Here is a 19,486-nt window from a genome sequence, read left to right on the forward strand (position 1 = left end):
AGTTGGGGGACCACAGGCCTTGCCTGATAATCAACCCTAATTATTTGGTAAACAGATTAATTGGAACACTTTCAACTGTAATGAAATGCAGCTGTGACATATTTGTTATCTATTACTACCACTTCATGCATGCTTCATCGTAAACTACAATGAAGCATGCATTTTCCAATAATAATTTAGTATTCACATGGGATTAAATAGATTTCAGTCATTCATTCAATGAAACTGTACACTGTTTTACCTGTATAAAATCAAACAGTTTCTTGTTTACAAAATGTAATTTTCCTTGTGGACACACACTCACACACACACACACACACACACACACACACTTACTCCCACAGCTCGGGGTGTTGCAGTGCTGCCAGGTGGGGGGCTGCTGGAGCCAGGCACAGTGCTGGTCCGCCAGAGTCCTGCCACTCCTGCGGTAAACACAGTCCACCCTGCGGGACTGAAAGCCACTGCCACAGACGACAGTGCATGCCCGCCACGCACCAGGACGCCACTGGACATCACATAGGTCAGAGGAACAGTTGCGCACCGACGCAGGCCTGAAACAGACGTTTTGGTTTTAGTCATTACTTTTGAACTCTTCTGCAATCCACTTTTCATAGATCTCCTGGAACCTGTTTCACAAAGCAGGTGTTAGTGTCCTCTGCAGAAAACCCCATTAAGAGTTTCAACCAAATTTAACATTATTTTTTTCGATAATCAGAGACAGATATAGTTGTTTATTAAAGGAATCACTCAACATTTTGGGAAATACGTTTATAATTTTTCCTCAGCCATAAATCAGATGAGGAAATCAATATCAGTTTCATGACTGTTAAGTAGAGCTGGAGTCAGTTAGTCTGTCTTAGAATAAAGACTTGAAGCAGGGGAAATTGCTTGCCTGGGTCTATCCAAAGTAAATGAACCCTGTAAAAACCTTCAAAATCCACTTGTTAGGTTAAATGACATGTTTGTTTTTTACAGAACAGTTCTATCTGTAATACGTCTGTGGGGTTTGTCCAATATTGAAATCAGATGAAGGGCACACTGTCCATGAATGGATTGGTAATGGCCAGAAGAATGATGAAATTCTTCAAAAACGATGTCAACATACATATATGTATGTATATACAGGTAAAAGCCAGTGAATTAGAATATTTTGAAAAACTTGATTTATTTCAGTAATTGCATTCAAAAGGTGTAACTTGTACATTATATTTATTCATTGCGCACAGACTGATGCATTCAAATGTTTATTTCATTTAATTTTGATGATTTGAAGTGGCAACAAATGAAAATCCAAAATTCCGTGTGTCACAAAATTAGAATATTACTTAAGGCTGATACAAAAAAGGGATTTTTAGAAATGTTGGCCAACTGAAAAGTATGAAAATGAAAAATATGAGCATGTACAATACTCAATACTTGGTTGGAGCTCCTTTTGCCTCAATTACTGCGTTAATGCGGCGTGGCATGGAGTCCATGAGTTTCTGGCACTGCTCAGGTGTTAAGAGAGCCCAGGTTGCTCTGATAGTGGCCTTCAACTCTTCTGCGTTTTTGGGTCTGGCATTCTGCATCTTCCTTTTCACAATACCCCACAGATTTTCTATGGGGCTAAGGTCAGGGGAGTTGGCTGGCCAATTTAGAACAGAAATACCATGGTCCGTAAACCAGGCACGGGTAGATTTTGCGCTGTGTGCAGGCGCCAAGTCCTGTTGGAACTTGAAATCTCCATCTCCATAGAGCAGGTCAGCAGCAGGAAGCATGAAGTGCTCTAAAACTTGCGTTGACCCTGGATCTCAGGAAACAGAGTGGACCGACACCAGCAGATGACATGGCACCCCAAACCATCACTGTGCCTCTCCTGTCCTCCTCCAGACTCTGGGAGGCACAGGATCCACGTTGCCTGAAGTCTAGTGTAAAGTTTCCACCATCAGTGATGGTTTGGGGTGCCATGTCATCTGCTGGTGTCGGTCCACTCTGTTTCCTGAGATCCAGGGTCAACGCAAGTTTTAGAGCACTTCATGCTTCCTGCTGCTGACCTGCTCTATGGAGATGGAGATTTCAAGTTCCAACAGGACTTGGCGCCTGCACACAGCGCAAAATCTACCCGTGCCTGGTTTACGGACCATGGTATTTCTGTTCTAAATTGGCCAGCCAACTCCCCTGACCTTAGCCCCATAGAAAATCTGTGGGGTATTGTGAAAAGGAAGATGCAGAATGCCAGACCCAAAAACGCAGAAGAGTTGAAGGCCACTATCAGAGCAACCTGGGCTCTCATAACACCTGAGCAGTGCCAGAAACTCATGGACTCCATGCCACGCCGCATTAACGCAGTAATTGAGGCAAAAGGAGCTCCAACCAAGTATTGAGTATTGTACATGCTCATATTTTTCATTTTCATACTTTTCAGTTGGCCAACATTTCTAAAAATCCCTTTTTTGTATCAGCCTTAAGTAATATTCTAATTTTGTGACACACGGAATTTTGGATTTTCATTTGTTGCCACTTCAAATCATCAAAATTAAATGAAATAAACATTTGAATGCATCAGTCTGTGTGCAATGAATAAATATAATGTACAAGTTACACCTTTTGAATGCAATTACTGAAATAAATCAAGTTTTTCAAAATATTCTAATTCACTGGCTTTTACCTGTATATATGGGCTAGCTGTTTCCCCAGTCTCTATGCTAAGCTAGGCTAACCATGTCCTGGGTCCAGCTCTATACAACACAGACAGGATGTGGATATCCATCTTCTCGCCTCACTCTTGAAAAGAAAACTATTTAGTCATTTGTTGAGTATGTTTCTTTTAAGCCCACTTGAAGGAATACTACAACAGGAATCCTGCCATTAATTTAATTATTTGTGAACAGAAAATGTCATGCTAATCTTATTAAAATAATGCTGGCCACTTTATTAGGTACACTATATAATCTAACACAATCCAGTAAAAAGCTCTGCCACATCTAGCTGTAAAATGCTATTAAATCCCCAGTTTCAGTTACAACTTTGCGAGAGGTGTTCTGTTTCTATTCTAGTTGTGTAAGAACACTGATCTGACGGTAATAATAGTCATTAGTCTGATCTATTAATAATAGTCATTAGTCTGATCTATTAATAATAGGCATTTTCCTTGTGTTTGAACATGTGTGTATACCTGTCTCTGAGATCACAGTCTGTGTACGAGGAGCCGTTGGCATGATGGCAGATGACAGATCTCTTCTGTATGGTGGCCGTGGGGCCCAAACACCTCCCTGAACACTGAAATTGAGTAACATAGAATTGTCACGCTACATTTTCTACATGTGTAACATACACACACATCATTCTGTGTTCGAGTGCATACCTTTCCCCATGCACTGGCTACCCAGGTTGGACAGTTATTGGCGGTGCACTGCTCGGAGTCTGAGGGCCGGCTGGTCCTCTCACAGGCAGCTGCTGTCAGAGTCCTCACGGCACCTCTGGCATCCAACTGCTGACAGGAGACCTGCCTCCTTTTCCAGCCACCTCCACATGAGGCTGAACACTTCGACCACTCTGATGCCGACCATCTGAAATGATGACGCGACGCAAGAAATACACAGAACAGAATGGGAGATAGCTCTGCTTGTTAATATAGAGACATAGAACAATCTCAATACAATTACATTCAATGTGGCTTTATTGGCATGGAAGTAAAAATAAATAAAACAATGTTGCCAAAGCATCAAGAAAAAAGTACACAATAATATCAATATGAACATTAAAATCAAGATACGCTTATTATATCATTATATATACATATTTGAATTTGTCAAAATCTGTGTTCCTTGTTTCACTGTTCTCAGCCTCAGGTTGTCTCGGGGTCCGGATTTAAAGTGGTTAAAAAATGGAGCGCTCTCTGTTGAATGTAAGCTATCTGCCTAAGTTCTGCTCTAAAGGCATTTATTGGTGTGTTTTTGTGTATGTGTTAATTGTATTGTATCTGCAGAATTCTGCATGTCAACATTCTGTTGGACATCTGTCACAACGGGTACAGCTTGGATGACTGGGTGGAACCCATACTTCACTTCAAATTAACAGGAGGTATATAAATAGGACAAACAAATATCACTTATGCCAAGGGTTTGATCTAACCTTCACCAAATGTGTCATTTATACTATTTTACTGGTGAGATCTGATGGCGGAATGTTCCTTCATACCAAGACCCCTGATGTTTGGCCCTTTCTTTGGTTATAGAGGCAGACTTCATTATATCCTAGAGGAGTGAGCAGATCCTTTTGACACCGTGATTTGAGTGCATATTATTCATATTATTACATCAACATAATGAAAATTAAAAAACACACAATCATTCAAAATGAACCCATATAATAAGACAAATATAAAACAAACTACAACTATTTCTCCATTACAATACTGAATAATAATGTATATATAATAATGTATAATGTATGTATAATGAATAATTGTCTTCCATGGAGGCAAGTACTATCTACTATTCTAAAAATATATTTACATGTTGTTCTGTTACTCAGGTGTGAATATATATATATTTATATTGTCCTTTTTGCTTAAATATGCAATGAATTTACCTCTAATAAAAGCCTGAGATATATCCCATACAGTGCTGGTTTGCTCTTCTCAAAGAAGAACTTTGTTATAATCTAACATTTCTTTAAACAACGGATCTTGGAATAAAGAGGTAATACATCTCCCTCTTGACTAATATATCAAGCATCACTGCTGCATGCTCAGTGCAATAACACAAGTTACAGACGTGCAGGACTGCTCACTTGATTTAATTGTTAATTGTTTTTGGATGTTTTATCACGCATACTTTATTTCAAGATAATCAATTTTCAAAAGCTTTCTGTTATGCATTTGTAATTTTTAATCCAGTCTTTATTTTTCTTTAAATAACATTTATTTATTATTAGAGTATATATAATGTATCCAGTTCAATTTGAAAACTGACAATAAATATTGTTGAGATTAGACTTTCTTTATTTGACTACATACATAGGTTGAACTGCCAGACTACTTCAATATATATGGCACTAAATCATAGTACTAGTTGGACATTATTGTGATGTTCCAGACCTTTGTATGAGGACATTCTCTCTAATTGTACCTCACTGAATTTGAATTGAAACCTTGCCATACTCCCTGTGCATGACCAGGCTTCGTTTACAACCTAATGTGACTTTCAGAAATTGCATCATGATGCCTACATGTGTACCTGGAAGGGCAGTCCTGTCTGTTGCAGGTGACTGGGGAAGTGATGGGTTTTGGTATGTGCTGACACATGGTGGGCTGAACAGCCTTTCCATCCAGATTGACACAGTGAATCCTCCGCAGCCAAGTTCCTCTATTCCCACAAGAAGCACTGCATGTGGTCCATTCTCCAAAACGCCATCTTAACTCTGTGGACCCAAATGCACAACATAATCCATAGTATAAAGGAAACGATAATGGAAATATTTCTGAACACCATAGGAGCTAAATAGCTTTAACCACCATTCAACTGCCTAAGGCAAAGTCCATATATATATATATATATATATATATATATATATATATATATATATATATATATGTATATATATATATATATATATATATATGCAGATCAGGTAAATGCTCACCTTCAATGTGAACGTACATCCAGGCAGACAGCATTTGTCTGGTACTGTTGATAAGGGTCTGGCATCTGTATTGGCCTGAGAACTTAACCTGGAGTGTATTGACCTCAAGGACACGACCTCCCACTAGCATCCTGTACTGCAGACCTTGTCCCGGACCAGATTCCTGGGCCTGTTCTGGACTTGAAACCTCATTCAGGGTCAGGTTGTTGTAGTCCCACAGCACTGGCAGTTTATAGTCAGTGAGGACTGGACACCCTTTTGACAGACCAAAGCAGACTGAATGTAAACATTTGACATAATGGGCCGCTGAAAATACTGTATTTCAAGAAGAATTCTGTTTATAGGTGGAAAAGATTACTGCTGAATTTGAGAAGTCTGATTAACTTGTTTCAGGGCTGAAAACTAAAAGTTTGAAAAAGAAAACTATCTGGGAATGTGGAGTGAGAAAGAAGTGAGCTTACCAGGCTACATTAGCACCTACTATGACACAAAACTGTTGGTGGTTGCACTGTGGGTAATAGAAGCCTCAGGTTTAAAATAAAAAAGACAACATCTCTGTAGCATTGATTTTGAGAATTATTTTAACTGTCCATTGTGATTCCAACTATGTTGCTGTAGTGGATCACTAATTTGGTGGATGTGAGAGGAGCTTACTGATGGAAAATAACTAACACAATTTGACATTATTTAAGTAATGACATAAATCAATGGGAATTGTGTCATGGTAATATTTTCTTGAATTAAAAATCTCAAATTCAAATATCTGTATACAAACATTGTAAAGCCATAGTGTAGAACATATATTATAGAAAATAAGTACATTTGATTTAGGCAGTGGAACGATGGAAAGATATTTTGTAGTCATTATAGGTACAACATATTTAAACACAGCTGAATGCACATTTACATTGTGCCACCTTGTTAGTCAGCACCTGGTCTTTTCACAAGGTTAATATCAATAGGATTATTAACATATATTAACAATAACGGGGCACCACCCCGGGATCAGGGGCATAAAACTAAACTGTAGCTTAAGTCTCTAAATTGGTGTTCACTCACAGTGTCAATAGTCAAAGTACTATTCCACATTCAGAGTAAAGGCTGAATTTGAGCACAGCCTATCACATCCAACTATTGTAACACGTGCATAAAATAATTACACAAACTGCTCCTTAAAATATAACAGTTTATTTATCTTCAACGATACTGATCAAAATCAATAATATTATAAAACAAACATCTATTATACAACTACAAACACACTACCTAAAAACAACAAACAATCATGTGGTGAGCAGTGTTTGTGTGTGTGTGTTTGTGTGTGTGTGTGTGCGGCAGGGGGAACAGCGAAAGTCGACTTGAAAGCGTGATCCTTCTGCAGGTTAGAGTGGCGCAGCAGGCGGTCCACTCCTTCTTTGATTGTGTTAGATTGTTCGTCCAGCGTTAAGACCATCACCCAGGAGTTTTTCTTGAAAGGCTCCAACGTTGTTACAAGGAAATGCAGATTGACTCCCGTCTGGTGAATTTTGTCTTTTAATATCCCACTGATGCTCAGTAGATGGTACCAATGATGTTCTGTTCGGGTTTAATTACCGCTGTAGAGCCCTCCTGTTCTGGTCCTATGCCAGTTTGTTGTGTTTCCAGTCAGGATGCTTTCTATTGCTCCTCTGTAAAAGTTAACAAGAACTTGCATGGACATTTTCCCTTCTTAGGTTTCCTTAAGAAATACAGACATTTATGAGCTTTCTTCAACATGATGGAAATGTGGAATTTAGGTCAAACGGATCAGAGGTTTGTTTGATTAAATTCACCAGCTCTAATACAAATACCATCTGGTTGTTTTGTCATGTGTCTGCTGGTCTCAAGCAATTCTTGTGGCGCATTTATTTTTTTGCATTGCTAAGAATTTCAACAGCAGTAACAAATACACTTACAATTCTCTGGGCAGGTAGATACCAGACTGGCATCTTACATTACAAATTTGACATCTGGGAAACATTGTCCATAAACTGTGACTGCGTGTAAGCATAGGCATCATTGATAGTCCTCTTCTTACCGACAGTCTTGTGTTCTATCTATACAGCCCGCCTATCAAGTGCCAAAGCTTAATCCGGGATGTTATGATGAAGCCAGGATTCTGTAAATATGTGTGCAGAACAATCTCTGATTTCCTGTTGCTGGGTTCGCCTGAGTCTTATTTCATCCATTTTATTTACTTACAAGGAGCAGACTGTAGTCCTTTTCCCGTCTCTCCTGATGCCGTTTTGTTCAGCCGGTCTGGCTGAGTGGTCTGAAGATTTTGTGGGAGTGTGTCCACATCCTGCGGAGGCAACCTGGGAGTCTTCAGGTGAATCTTTTGGTATGACTCAACCTACTCATTTGCGAGATGGAGGAATCCATCTCGCATCTCACAGTCATCCAGAATTTATAGAACTGTAGTTACATTCCCCACTCGTTTTTTTTTTGCTCCAAGGGTTTGGAGATATTTGTCTCTGAGATTATCTAGCTTCTAGTAAAATGGAGGTGAATGTGTTGAGTTTGTCTGCTATAGTTTGAACATAAGGACATGCAGAATGTGTTTGTATGTAAGCTTGTTGGAGTACCTATACGTAGAATGTCTCCAGGCTTGATAAAGACACTCGTTCCCCGGTGTGACGCCATGAGGACCCTTCTTCTGCTCAGCTCTTGTGAGACTGGAACTGCCCTGCTTCCCCCAGCAGGGTATTGACCTGAATACACACAAACATTCACATGAAGAAGTGTTATTCCAGATAAAGACAACAAAATAAACAGATTTTTTATTATCTGAGTATGTGTGTTGATATTTTTGGTATTTGATGAAAAGTGTTGTACTTGTGTGTAAACCCACCATAGACCTGCAGAACAGTAGAAGCAGTGGACTTTCCGATGGCGTTAGTGGCGGTACACGAGTAGATGCCCTGGTTGTGCAGAGAGACATTTCTGACCCACAGTGAGCCAGAGGGCAGTGAAACAGCACTGGCACCTAATAGCCCGTTCTTTTTGTTCCATGTCACTGTTGGCGGAGGAACGCCTGACAGACAGAATACAAAGTGGGTCACACTTTAGATCACAGGTCTCTATTACAGTGCAATTACTTTGCATTCGGAATCAATAAAGTATACCCTCCGCAGATGAAAATAGTAAATGGCCTGTACTTGCTTTTCTAGTCCTCTGACTACTCAAAGCATTTTAACACTACCTGTCATCATTCGCCCGTTCACATATAGGCATGTTGTATTATTTGTGGTACAACTTAAGTGTTGAGGTTGGTGCCAGAGCGCCAGTTTTCTCCCTCATCTACCTTTTTAATATATACTGTATATATATATTTTTTCCTCAAAACCTGAGGCTTTTGATGTGGCAGGGCCTACCATGCCAGGTGCCACCTGCCCATCATGACTATTTGAGCATTCACACCATTGCAGGAGCGAGGATTGAACCGCCAATCCTTTGAATGAAGGATGACCTGCGCCACCACTGAGCCACAGAAAACATTATTTATTCACCTACATTTTCCGAATAAAATGTAGTTTCGGACCATTGTTTTGAGCCTCACCAATCCAAGTTCCTTGCAAATATATATTTGCAAGGAACTTATATATATATATATATATATATATATATATATATATATATATATACATATATATATATATATATATATATATATATATATATATATATATATATATATATAACCTTGCCCTGCAATATCACTACCTGGCTTAAAATATGAGTGATACTACTACACCTGAATTCATTGCTTCAGATTTCATTGCAACATACTGTATGTAGAAGGTGGAGCAGTTTAATCCCTGGCTCATCCTGTCCAAAGTCTAGACACAGAACCCTACAAAGCCAGCACCTTGAGGGTAGCTTGCTGTCCTCGCCGTGAGTAGGTCAATGAGAGGCACATTTTAAAGTACTTTGGAAAAAAAGTGCAAAATAAAGGCTGTCCATTCAAGTCTATCAATTGAGAAAATATACTTTTTCCTCATTTGGGTGAATTGGCCTCTTAAAATAAACATTATTTATGAATACGTTATCGTGACCTACCAGTAACGGGGCAGTCCAGAGTGAGGTTGGCGCCGAGGCGAACGCCGACTCGTCCCCCGACCGTGGACCTCAAGCTGTGGCCTAACACCACCCCGTGGTCTGAAACATTCCTCCATGAAACTGCGATGACTGGTGGCTCTAAAGTTTCACACACAGAGAAAGAGTGTCAGTCACCTTAAGTTACTGATGCTAATCCTGGTTTAATACCTTCTAAACTAGACAAAACATTTTTTCAAGTGGGATGTATAAGAAATATACTGAACAAGAAGAACATTTTTATTTATAGATTCATTATTTTATCCACCCCCCCTGCATCTTAATAAAGGTGGAAGGCTTACTGTAAAAGTAGGGCAGGGATCAGCAACCTTTCCTATCCAAAGAGCCATTTTGCCCTTTTTTCCACCAAAAACAAATTGTCTGGAGCCGCAAAAGCTATTTCATATCACAGCTTCTGAAGTTTTATATACAGTCATATTATTTATACAAAGGGTTCACCCTGTAACCACAAGGTAGCAGGTTCGATACCTGTCCTCCTCATGCGAGTTTTACATTTTAAACGCATATATTTTGCTTCGTTTACACTGAGCGTCCTCACTACGCTGGACTTTTAGATCACCGCAACCGTTTGCCAGCACCTTGAGGAGGACGGATCTGTTTTTACTAGCGGACGCCTCAGTGTCTCATTAGCTGACACAGAACCAGCTTTACTCAGTTTGCTGCAGCAGTTGCAGCTTGACACTTTTCAGCAGATGCTTGTTCTGGAAGAGTCCCTGAGCAAGACACCCAACCCCCAACTGCTCCCCGGGCGCCTCTCAGGGCTGCCCACTGCTCCCTATCCAGGGATGGGTCAAATGCAGAGAAGAATTTCCCCAAGGGGATTAATAAAGGATACTTTCTTCTTTTCTTTCTTTCTAACAGGATGTGATGCACATTTTAGTTAAAGAAATATTTAAACATTTATTTTTATTTTCAGTGACCCAATATCGCCTAAAACTCCAAGATAAGAGGAATTCCCTTAGAAAGTTTTTCCACTGGGCAAAAAAAAAAAGAATAAAATAAAAACATCTTGCAACAGACATCTCCAACATGCGGGCGGCTCCGGAGCCGCGGGTTGCCGACCCCTGAAGTAGGGACTGTATGTGTAATCTTTGCATAAAATTGTTCTATACAAATAAACGTAATAGGTAAATGCATTTTTAATTGATTTAAAATGTATTAGGTTGACAGAAATATTGAATCATAATTAGAGATTTGCATAATAAGGACACTTAGGATATCTACCTGCCACCAGTAGCTGAGATGTCTCTGAGTCCGAGCCATGTGTGTTGGTAGCTGTGCACTTGTACTGGCCTCTGTCAGACAGTCTGGGCCGAAGGATGTGGAGTCCTTCGGCGGTATCCCAGGACACCCTGCAGACAGACGGGGAAAACATTTTTTTTGCCATAAGTTTAGGACCAAAAAAGTAGCTGAGAAGTACAACTTACACAGAGGAGTAAGTTAAGGTAATTACTTTAGATAATGATGCCAGGGACGAGATTATGACATGACCCTCCAACAGCAGCCACCAAAGTCAAAAAACACACACACACACACACACACACACACACACACACACACACACACACACACACACACACACACACACACACACACACACACACACCAGGGTAGTAGTCTTCACAGCGTGTAGCTGTCTGTCATTGTCTGTGCAATGCTGTATTTGAAGCAGTCTCTTGCATGTAACATCAACAATAATCAGCCATATTTATGTGCTCAACTGCCATCTGACTGCAGATTGTGTGCTCTGTGTGCAAAGAGCTGGGTGGGTGACAGCCCTGATCATAAACATTTCAGATCCTGGTTTGTAGTTGAACACGAGGATGAGCATGCTATGAAAACGCCTGGGAGAAGATCACACGATCTGTCTCCACTGTGATATTATACTCAAACCGATATTGCATATTATGGAAAAATACAACTTATCAAGCTTTACATTTTCTTCATTATAACCAATGTTTGTTATTTGATAAGCTATGCTCCCCACTCCTTAAACACTGTATTCTAACAGCTCAGGGTGAAATAAGACATCTATGAGGGGAGAATGTAAATATAAGACATCGTTCAGCAAGTTGTGCTTAAATTGCTTCGTCAATTACAGCAACAAAAGGTCTACAAGGCCGGCCTCTTGAGCGCTCCAGCCGAGGGGTGCCCATGCAGCTGAACTCAGACTCTGCTGTTCCAGCCAGCTTACAGCAGGGACTAGAGCGGGACCGGCCTGCTGGCAGCTAGTTCCTTGTTATTGTGGCAAAACATTTTGCTTTTCATAAAACTGCCACTATTTGAATCTACAGAGTTTATTTCTCTCTCAAAAGCGAATTTAGAAGTAAAATAGCATAAGAAAGGTTTTTGGCCACTGTTTGTGACCATAGACGGTGAATTTACAGTGCTTTGCATTGTGGGAGGTGAGGTACACTAGAAAAACAATTTCAGATTTTTGCCCATTTTTTTGCATTTGTATTTGATTTGAATGAAACGCAATGGTATGTTTTAGGTACAAGTTTTGTGATGATTGGCCAAACGGTTGCTGAATTTGTACGAGTTATGTGCTGACTGAGCCCTTTTGAAGAGATGTCAACTTTAACTTTCCAAAACAGACATGATTGTCTGTTTCAAACAAAGACTGTGTATAAATATCTCTATATACATAGTTTATACAGTCACTGACTGTCGATAGCAAGTCTAGCGACATTTCCACTGACTGAATAACCAGCGTGTGTGTTTCCATCCCAGCACACATGCAGCTGGAGTTTCTCAAATATGAAACCCATATCCTCATGGGATTTGGAAAGAGTCGATTTTAGTTTTGATATTAAATGTTTCTATGACACAGAGTTCACTGAAAATATCTACACTGTACAGGGTTGTATTATCAGGCACATGTGATATCCTGATCCAAATACATCAAAGTTTGAAAGAACTTTGTGAAACACTTTTCAATTTGATTGCTAAGTCAGCAATATGTTACCTGTCAGTGTGCTGCAGCAGATCTCCATCTTTGGTCCAGCTGATTTTGGGAGGAGGGAAGCCCTCTGCAGGACAGCGAATGGTCAGTGATCGGGTAGTATTGGTAAGGAGGGTGCTGTGTCCAATGCTGATGTTGATGTTCTTCTGAAAAGCCAATGGTTGAGTCTGCTGCTGTCTGTTGATTACTGGCCGATTCACATGCGTTTGCAATGAAGCGCGTTCTGACCAGTTGGGCAGTCTGTCTGTGAGACAAATCAGATATTAACACAATATCGAGCTTATTTCATAGATTTGAGACCAAGATAGATACTCTGGTTTACTAATAACATAAACACATATTGTCTTTCTCTTAAAAGTTATCCTATTTAATATATCATATATTCACATTATTCTTTATCAACCAAGATGACGTGTGTGTAATTGCTGCCAAAAAAAGATAATGGCCTGTATTTTTCCTCCACTTCTTATTTGATAGAAATGAGAAATGTAAAGTCAACATACATGTACAGTATGTGCATGTACAACTAATTAGTAAGTCCCTAGTATTTTCAACAATTTAGACATCACAGTTTAAAGCTGCCATTCAAAAAGAGGTGACAATGCCAAATAACCAATGTGTCAACTGCGTCTAATAGGAAGGAAAATGGAAAGGAATAATAATCACATATTCCTGCAGACAACAGGACATGGTTAACAGGTTCAGAAGTCTTGTTGAAAGCGAAGGAAACTGAAGGAGGAGGAGACTGAAAACTGCATGAATATTGAAAGTAAAGAAGACTCAATTGAAATAGAGTCAAAAAAGGAAGGAACGTATTGTGGATGCCCTGGGGATCACAACTGGGTGATGGGTGAAAGCTTAGTCAATGGTTAGTCAACTGATGACCTGGCAATGGGAGAAAATGCTATTATCAAGTTCTGCCAAAAAGTTAAGATTTAACAGTGTGATTTGTACTCTGTTGTCTGGAAAACTGAAATAGTTACTCTTCGACTGCTGAGAGTCGGAAGCCTGTCCAGCATGGCATTGCCAGAAGAGAGCAAAACATCCAATCATCCTCTCAAAGGATAAGCACATTTCCATGTTAAAACTCAAAAACAGTTTTGAACAGATGAGGCCCGCAAGGAGAAATACATCCCCTCACGCCAATGCACAATGAGTCTTGTCTGGTGTTTAATGCAAGCGTCACAAAGGAAAGATGCATGATCAAGATGGCTAACTGGCCCAAAGAAAGAACAATTCGGACGTGTCTACATTCAAAATATAAATATATAAAGAGAGAGGACCTGTATATATACACACACTCAATATAAGTTGTTCTTATTATTGTGAATCACTTACAAACAAACTTAATAAATTATGTAACTACATGACATAAACACACACATTAAAAGGAGAATAAGCATCTCAAGGTATTTTATAACAGCTTCAAAGTGAAACACACACTGCAGGGCATACGCAGCTGGGGTTATAATTACCTTTAGCTTGTCCGCCACCTCCTGGAGTTATGGTCCAGAGCTGGGAGGCAGGCATGTAGGTCAGCAGGGAGGAGATGAGTTGTGAGGCCTGCTCCTGTTGGATCTCTCCTCTATCAGCTTTTAGGGTGATATTAATCAGTCTCTCTTCAACTTGTGGCTGCAGCAAGGCCTCCTGGACACCAGGGGGCAGCAAAGACACACAAATGCGAGGCCAAACATGCTCCATGCCTGAGTGGTGCCGATGGCAACTAGGCAGCATGTCCTCCCATCTGGGAGGACTGGCAGTAAACAGTCTGCCAGTTAATTTGCTGTCACTACCTATAAGCTGGAGGGTGAAGATGTCTGAGGCGGGTCCAGCGACACACTTGTACACCCCTATGTCCTCTGCAGCAAGAAATTGGATCTTCAGAGAGCTGAATTTGGTGACACCCAGGCGTTTGGAGCTGGGGAGGGGGCGTCCGTCTTTGAGCCAGTGGATGTAGGCTTTGGGGAACCTTCTGACGGGGCATTTGATGACTAGAGTTGTGTTGGGTAGGAGGTAAGCGTGGCCACCAACAGTCAGGTGGAGGCGCTTCTCCTTGCGAGTTTGGATGTAGATTGTGTGCATACCCATGAGCACTGGACACCGTTTAACCCCGTCCTCATAGCCTCTGGCCTCTCTCACTGTCTGCATAACTTGATTCTTCACCAGAACCTTCTGGCTTTCTTTGGGTCTCATCTCTTGCTCTGCTGTAGGGAATAGGAAAGTGAGAGGTACATTTTTTTTAATGCAGACTACAATTTTACAAAGTATTGTGTCCATATATGCCAATATTATGTTCTAACTAACAAAGGTTATGCCCTCAACTGGACGGTATGGCTAATACTGTTCTCCAATCATGGACCTGTACTTTGTAAAGTATTTCTTTCCAGTATTACTGGGCTGTAGTGTATATTTTAGTGGGGCTCAAGCACTTCAGCCATATGCTTTAAATCTGTATTGTCGAGTATACGATCGGGTGTGGTCACATATACTCTTTCAGAGTAGGCAGAGGGCTGTGCCTGAATGCTGTGAAGAGAAGGACTCGCCGTCCAGTCTGTTTGTCTTATAGACCCATTCTGGTGATACTGCCGTAAATGAAACGTTTGAAGTGTATTCACAGATATACTCAATTTATGTTTCTCAATATTAATTAATGCACACAAAAGGATTCACAGATGCATTTTCTTTACATAAATTATTCCACAATATGTTTGAATGCCTGCAAATATAGTTATTATATACAAACAAAAACAAATGTATGAATATTTCTGTGTGCATTCATTAATATTTGGACTAATCTAACCCATCATTGAATGTCGTTGAATGTCATGTGAACATATAATACATAAGTAATTTCAAAATGTGTGTTTGTTCTTACTGGGACAGGCCATCATGCGACAGCTTTGTACGAGTGGTGGGGAGGGAAACCCTGAGCACTGTTCCCTGGCCAGCGTCACCTGCTTCCCCATGGCTGTCCACTGGCGACACAGTGGCTCCCGACGCTGGATCCCCAAACCACAGGACACCGAACACTACAGATTGAAATCCAACAGTTTGAATAGTACAGTAATGTTTCCACAGGTTAAACTTGTTCTATATGTCTCTATAGGTAAACAGTGGATTCAAGAGATGTATTTGGAGCAGTGTGCACTCTGATTGGTATATGGGCTGAGCAGGACTACATAAACACAGCTCAGGGCTCTCTGGCTCTTCTTTCCCTCAGATGTCAGCATTGTCGAGGCATTTTGCTATTGGTCACCAAAGACATTGAACAGATTTTTCTAAAAATAGACTTGCTTGGGCCTTAGTTCAAAGTTGATCTGTTTCTCTGGGAATATTGCAATATTGAAAACAAACTTGTATTTAAGCTTGCAGCCTCCAGCTCTCCATCATTTTCTTTCATACTTCACTGGAGCTCACCTTTTCCCATTCTCCTCCTGACAAATAGGGCAGACAGTCAATGTTGCTGCAGTCCCTGTTAGTGGCAGGTTTGCCCCCCCAGCATGGCCCGCCTCCAAGCTTCCTCTGGGCCCCTGTGGACAGGAGCTGCTTACAGTAGACCTTCCGCACCTGGACACCCCCACCACAGGACTGGGAGCACTGGACAAAGGAACAGAGGAAGAAGATAGGAGGAGTTTTTAAAATCAGATTTTGTATTACACACACAATAACATGTTTATAACAAAGTCCACACCTGTTGCCACGGCTCAATCTCCCAGGCTGGAGGACAGTCCACCTGGTTGCAGGGTTGCAGGATGGCAGGTTTGTATTCCCTGCACTCGTCCTCTGACACAGTCAGAATATCCTGCTGGTCAACGGACAACAGACGCATGCAAAACACACTCCTGGTTTGTATGCCGACGCCACAAGACGCAGAGCAGCTGGTCCATGCTGTCACCTCCCATCTGCAAGAGGTATTGAAATGACAGACAGTGATTATCACTGGTGCACTATAACATACCTCCAAGTGAAAAGTGAATCCAACGTTTCCCAAACATGTGTTCTCTCTATTAGCCATCAGGGGACGGCTCTCGTGGTTGCAAAAAGAAGTCTCATAGAAGTCTATGAGAAAAAGACTCACTTGATTAATTACTGATTGTACTTGTAACGCGTCTTTCTAGTCTTCCAACCACTCATAGCGCTTTAACACTACATGTCATTCACCCTCACACTCATTCATACATCAATGACACAGCCTTCAGGAGCAATTTGGGGTTAAGTGTCTGGCAGAAGGACACGTGGTCATGGACTAGCCGAGCCGGAGATCAAAACTTCTGATTCCTCAAACAACACATCTCAATCTCACATGTAGTGTTAGTTTCAAATCTGGATGTGTCCTTGTTGTGCCAATGGTGTTTGAATAGGTGTGAATGGATAGTGGCACCTTGCAGGGTAGCCTGCCATCAGTAGACTAATGGGTGTGAATGGGTGAATGATGATAGTGTTAAAGCACTTTGAGTGGGTGGAAGAATAGAAAGGGGCTATAAACATACAGTCCATTGACAGAGAGTATAATATGGGAGTTTATACACCTCACTGTGTTCTCACTGTTGGTCTCCCAAACCAAAGCTGTACCCTGTGTGTTGTGCATGAGTATGTGTGTGGGCCTTCCTGGAAAATAAGGTGTCATACATGTGTGTGTAAGGCCCTGCAGTCTGCAGCTTCCTGTAAATGTCCACTAGAGGAGGAGAACGCAGTAAATCATGTGTGAATCAAACATGCCTCTCAGGATATTCATTTGCTGCCTGGAAATGCAGTGACATGCATGTATAAGCATGCGCGGACCCACGCAGGCAGGCAGGCACGCACGCACGGTAGGGTTGGACAACCTCCACCTTCATCATTCTGATTGGAACATTGTGTTTTTAGACCTTGCATGAGTCCCAGCCTAACTTGCGTTTAGCACATGTGCACAGGGCGTCCAAAAACGACCCATATGTTTTGATCTTGTGTCCAAATTGGCAGTACACATACCAATCATTTTATTAATATCAAACATTTAATTTCCATACTAAAGAATACCATTGGTGAGCGAGCAGGTGAAAACGTTCTTACCTTGGGGGGCATGGCTCGGGGTAACAGATGCGGATCATTACTTGAGGCTTGCTGGATGAATCACACAGAGAGTCTTCCACTTCCTCACTCTGCTTCCTGTTAACACACCTCACAACTGCTGTTTGCTTCCCTAGGCAGATAACACAGACAAGAATCAGATGGACATGAAAGGACAATAGAAATGTTCAGAGCATTTCAACTGCCAACATGCATTTCAGAAACCTCACCAGCAGCACATGTGGCTGAGCAAATAGTGAAGCCCCTGTAGTCCCAGCTGTACAGTTCCTTTGTCTGCATGTTAAGGGTCTCCAGGGGCTCCTGGAGGCCTGCAGATATGCCTGGAACTTTGGTACATGTCCCATGGTTGCAAGACCTCTCCATCTGTGGCCTTTCCTCACCACACTCCTCCTCTGGAAGGTCCACCTCCGTCTTGGTGAAAGAGAGAAGCACCTGGCACTTCACCTTCCGATTTTGCATGCCATGCCCACAGGTGGTGCTGCAGGCTGACCAGGGCCCAGGCACAAATCTAAACACAGGGGTATAGAACATGCTGTATACAGAAAGAGCCAGAGCATTTAAACTAACAGATTTTTTTTGGGGACATTTGTTTTAAATTTGGTAGCCAAACAGCGCTTGCAATCAGTCAGTTTTACAGTAAGATTGACTAATCAGTAATAGTTTTTTCTTCTTTTTTTATATATTTATTTTATTGGTGAGTATGCACAATATGAAATACAGTATTTTCTTTTTGTGTGTATCAGTTTACAATAGTAAGGAAGAAAATAACAGGAAAGTAAAGCAAACAAACAAAGTAAAGTAAAAAATTAAAAAGAGGAAATACAAATAATAATAATAAAAGAAAAAAGTAATACTATACTAGTAATACTACTACTCACATATGTATAACATTAAATATACAAGATGGACAGAAAACAAAGGTGTCTAATTCAATTTAGAATGGTGAGAGTCTACACTGGACTCAGAGACGTTTTGTCCCACCTGCTGGCAATTGAAAAATGTGTGTTTTTAGTGGAACTGAAACATTTTAGAAATGAACAGTTCTGTATTGATGCATGACATAAAAAACCTGTGTTGCTGCTGATATTTACCATGAATCTACAATTGAAGGTCAGTGGCAAGATAGAATAGTTAAAATGGGTTCATATTGTGCTTAATTGTGGTGGTTGTTGTAGCTACTATGTGTTTTCCTTTGTCAGTACATACAACTTACAGTATATATGATAACACGCCTAAGCCAACACATACTGTGTACCACTTGTACACATACACACTTGTGTATACATGCAAATAGCCGTCTGCTAATGTGCATCCCCGTGTCCGGCTGCTAATGAATGGGTATGAAGAAGGCAATTGTGCCAAATGGGTAAAATTCTGTGACAAATCATTGTATGATGTGCATTTGGTTTAAGTTTAGTGTTGAATAGTTGTGCACTCAGTTGTATCACACGGTCACTTACCAAGAATGCCTGTAAAGCCTGATAATGTATTTGTTACAGTGCAATGACTAACCAGAAAGAGAGTGATTGGTGATTTAGAGAGATACTTGGTGAAAGTCATTATTTGAAGTGGAGCCTGACATAATCTTGACATTTCAGGTAACAAGTTTCAACTTTAATTTGCCCTGATCACCTATCAGATATACCAATACAGAGTGGTGCTTAAAGGTAACCTATTATGCAAAATGAACTT

The 19,486-nt window shown here is 40.8% G+C and overlaps 1 protein-coding gene across 1 annotated transcript in view; it reads right to left on the reverse strand.

The window, feature by feature from the left end:
* The window catches only part of adamtsl3 (ADAMTS-like 3), a gene marked incomplete at its 5' end in the record, with an annotated part of 159,041 nt that overhangs the window by 571 nt on the left and 138,984 nt on the right, over positions 1-19,486 (reverse strand). Inside the window, 16 exons of the mRNA XM_079217444.1 lie at positions 337-551; positions 3,155-3,258; positions 3,344-3,548; positions 5,220-5,403; positions 5,626-5,880; positions 8,229-8,354; positions 8,495-8,677; positions 9,703-9,840; positions 10,984-11,111; positions 12,728-12,968; positions 14,200-14,925; positions 15,600-15,753; positions 16,142-16,321; positions 16,416-16,626; positions 17,777-17,906; positions 18,004-18,302. Of these exons, the coding sequence (XP_079073570.1) occupies positions 337-551; positions 3,155-3,258; positions 3,344-3,548; positions 5,220-5,403; positions 5,626-5,880; positions 8,229-8,354; positions 8,495-8,677; positions 9,703-9,840; positions 10,984-11,111; positions 12,728-12,968; positions 14,200-14,925; positions 15,600-15,753; positions 16,142-16,321; positions 16,416-16,626; positions 17,777-17,906; positions 18,004-18,302 (3,479 nt within the window). The remainder of the gene's footprint in view (positions 1-336; positions 552-3,154; positions 3,259-3,343; positions 3,549-5,219; positions 5,404-5,625; positions 5,881-8,228; positions 8,355-8,494; positions 8,678-9,702; positions 9,841-10,983; positions 11,112-12,727; positions 12,969-14,199; positions 14,926-15,599; positions 15,754-16,141; positions 16,322-16,415; positions 16,627-17,776; positions 17,907-18,003; positions 18,303-19,486) is intronic.

Source organism: Taurulus bubalis (assembly GCF_910589615.1).
Source record: "Taurulus bubalis genome assembly, chromosome: 4".
Taxonomy (NCBI): Eukaryota; Metazoa; Chordata; class Actinopteri; order Perciformes; family Cottidae; genus Taurulus; species Taurulus bubalis.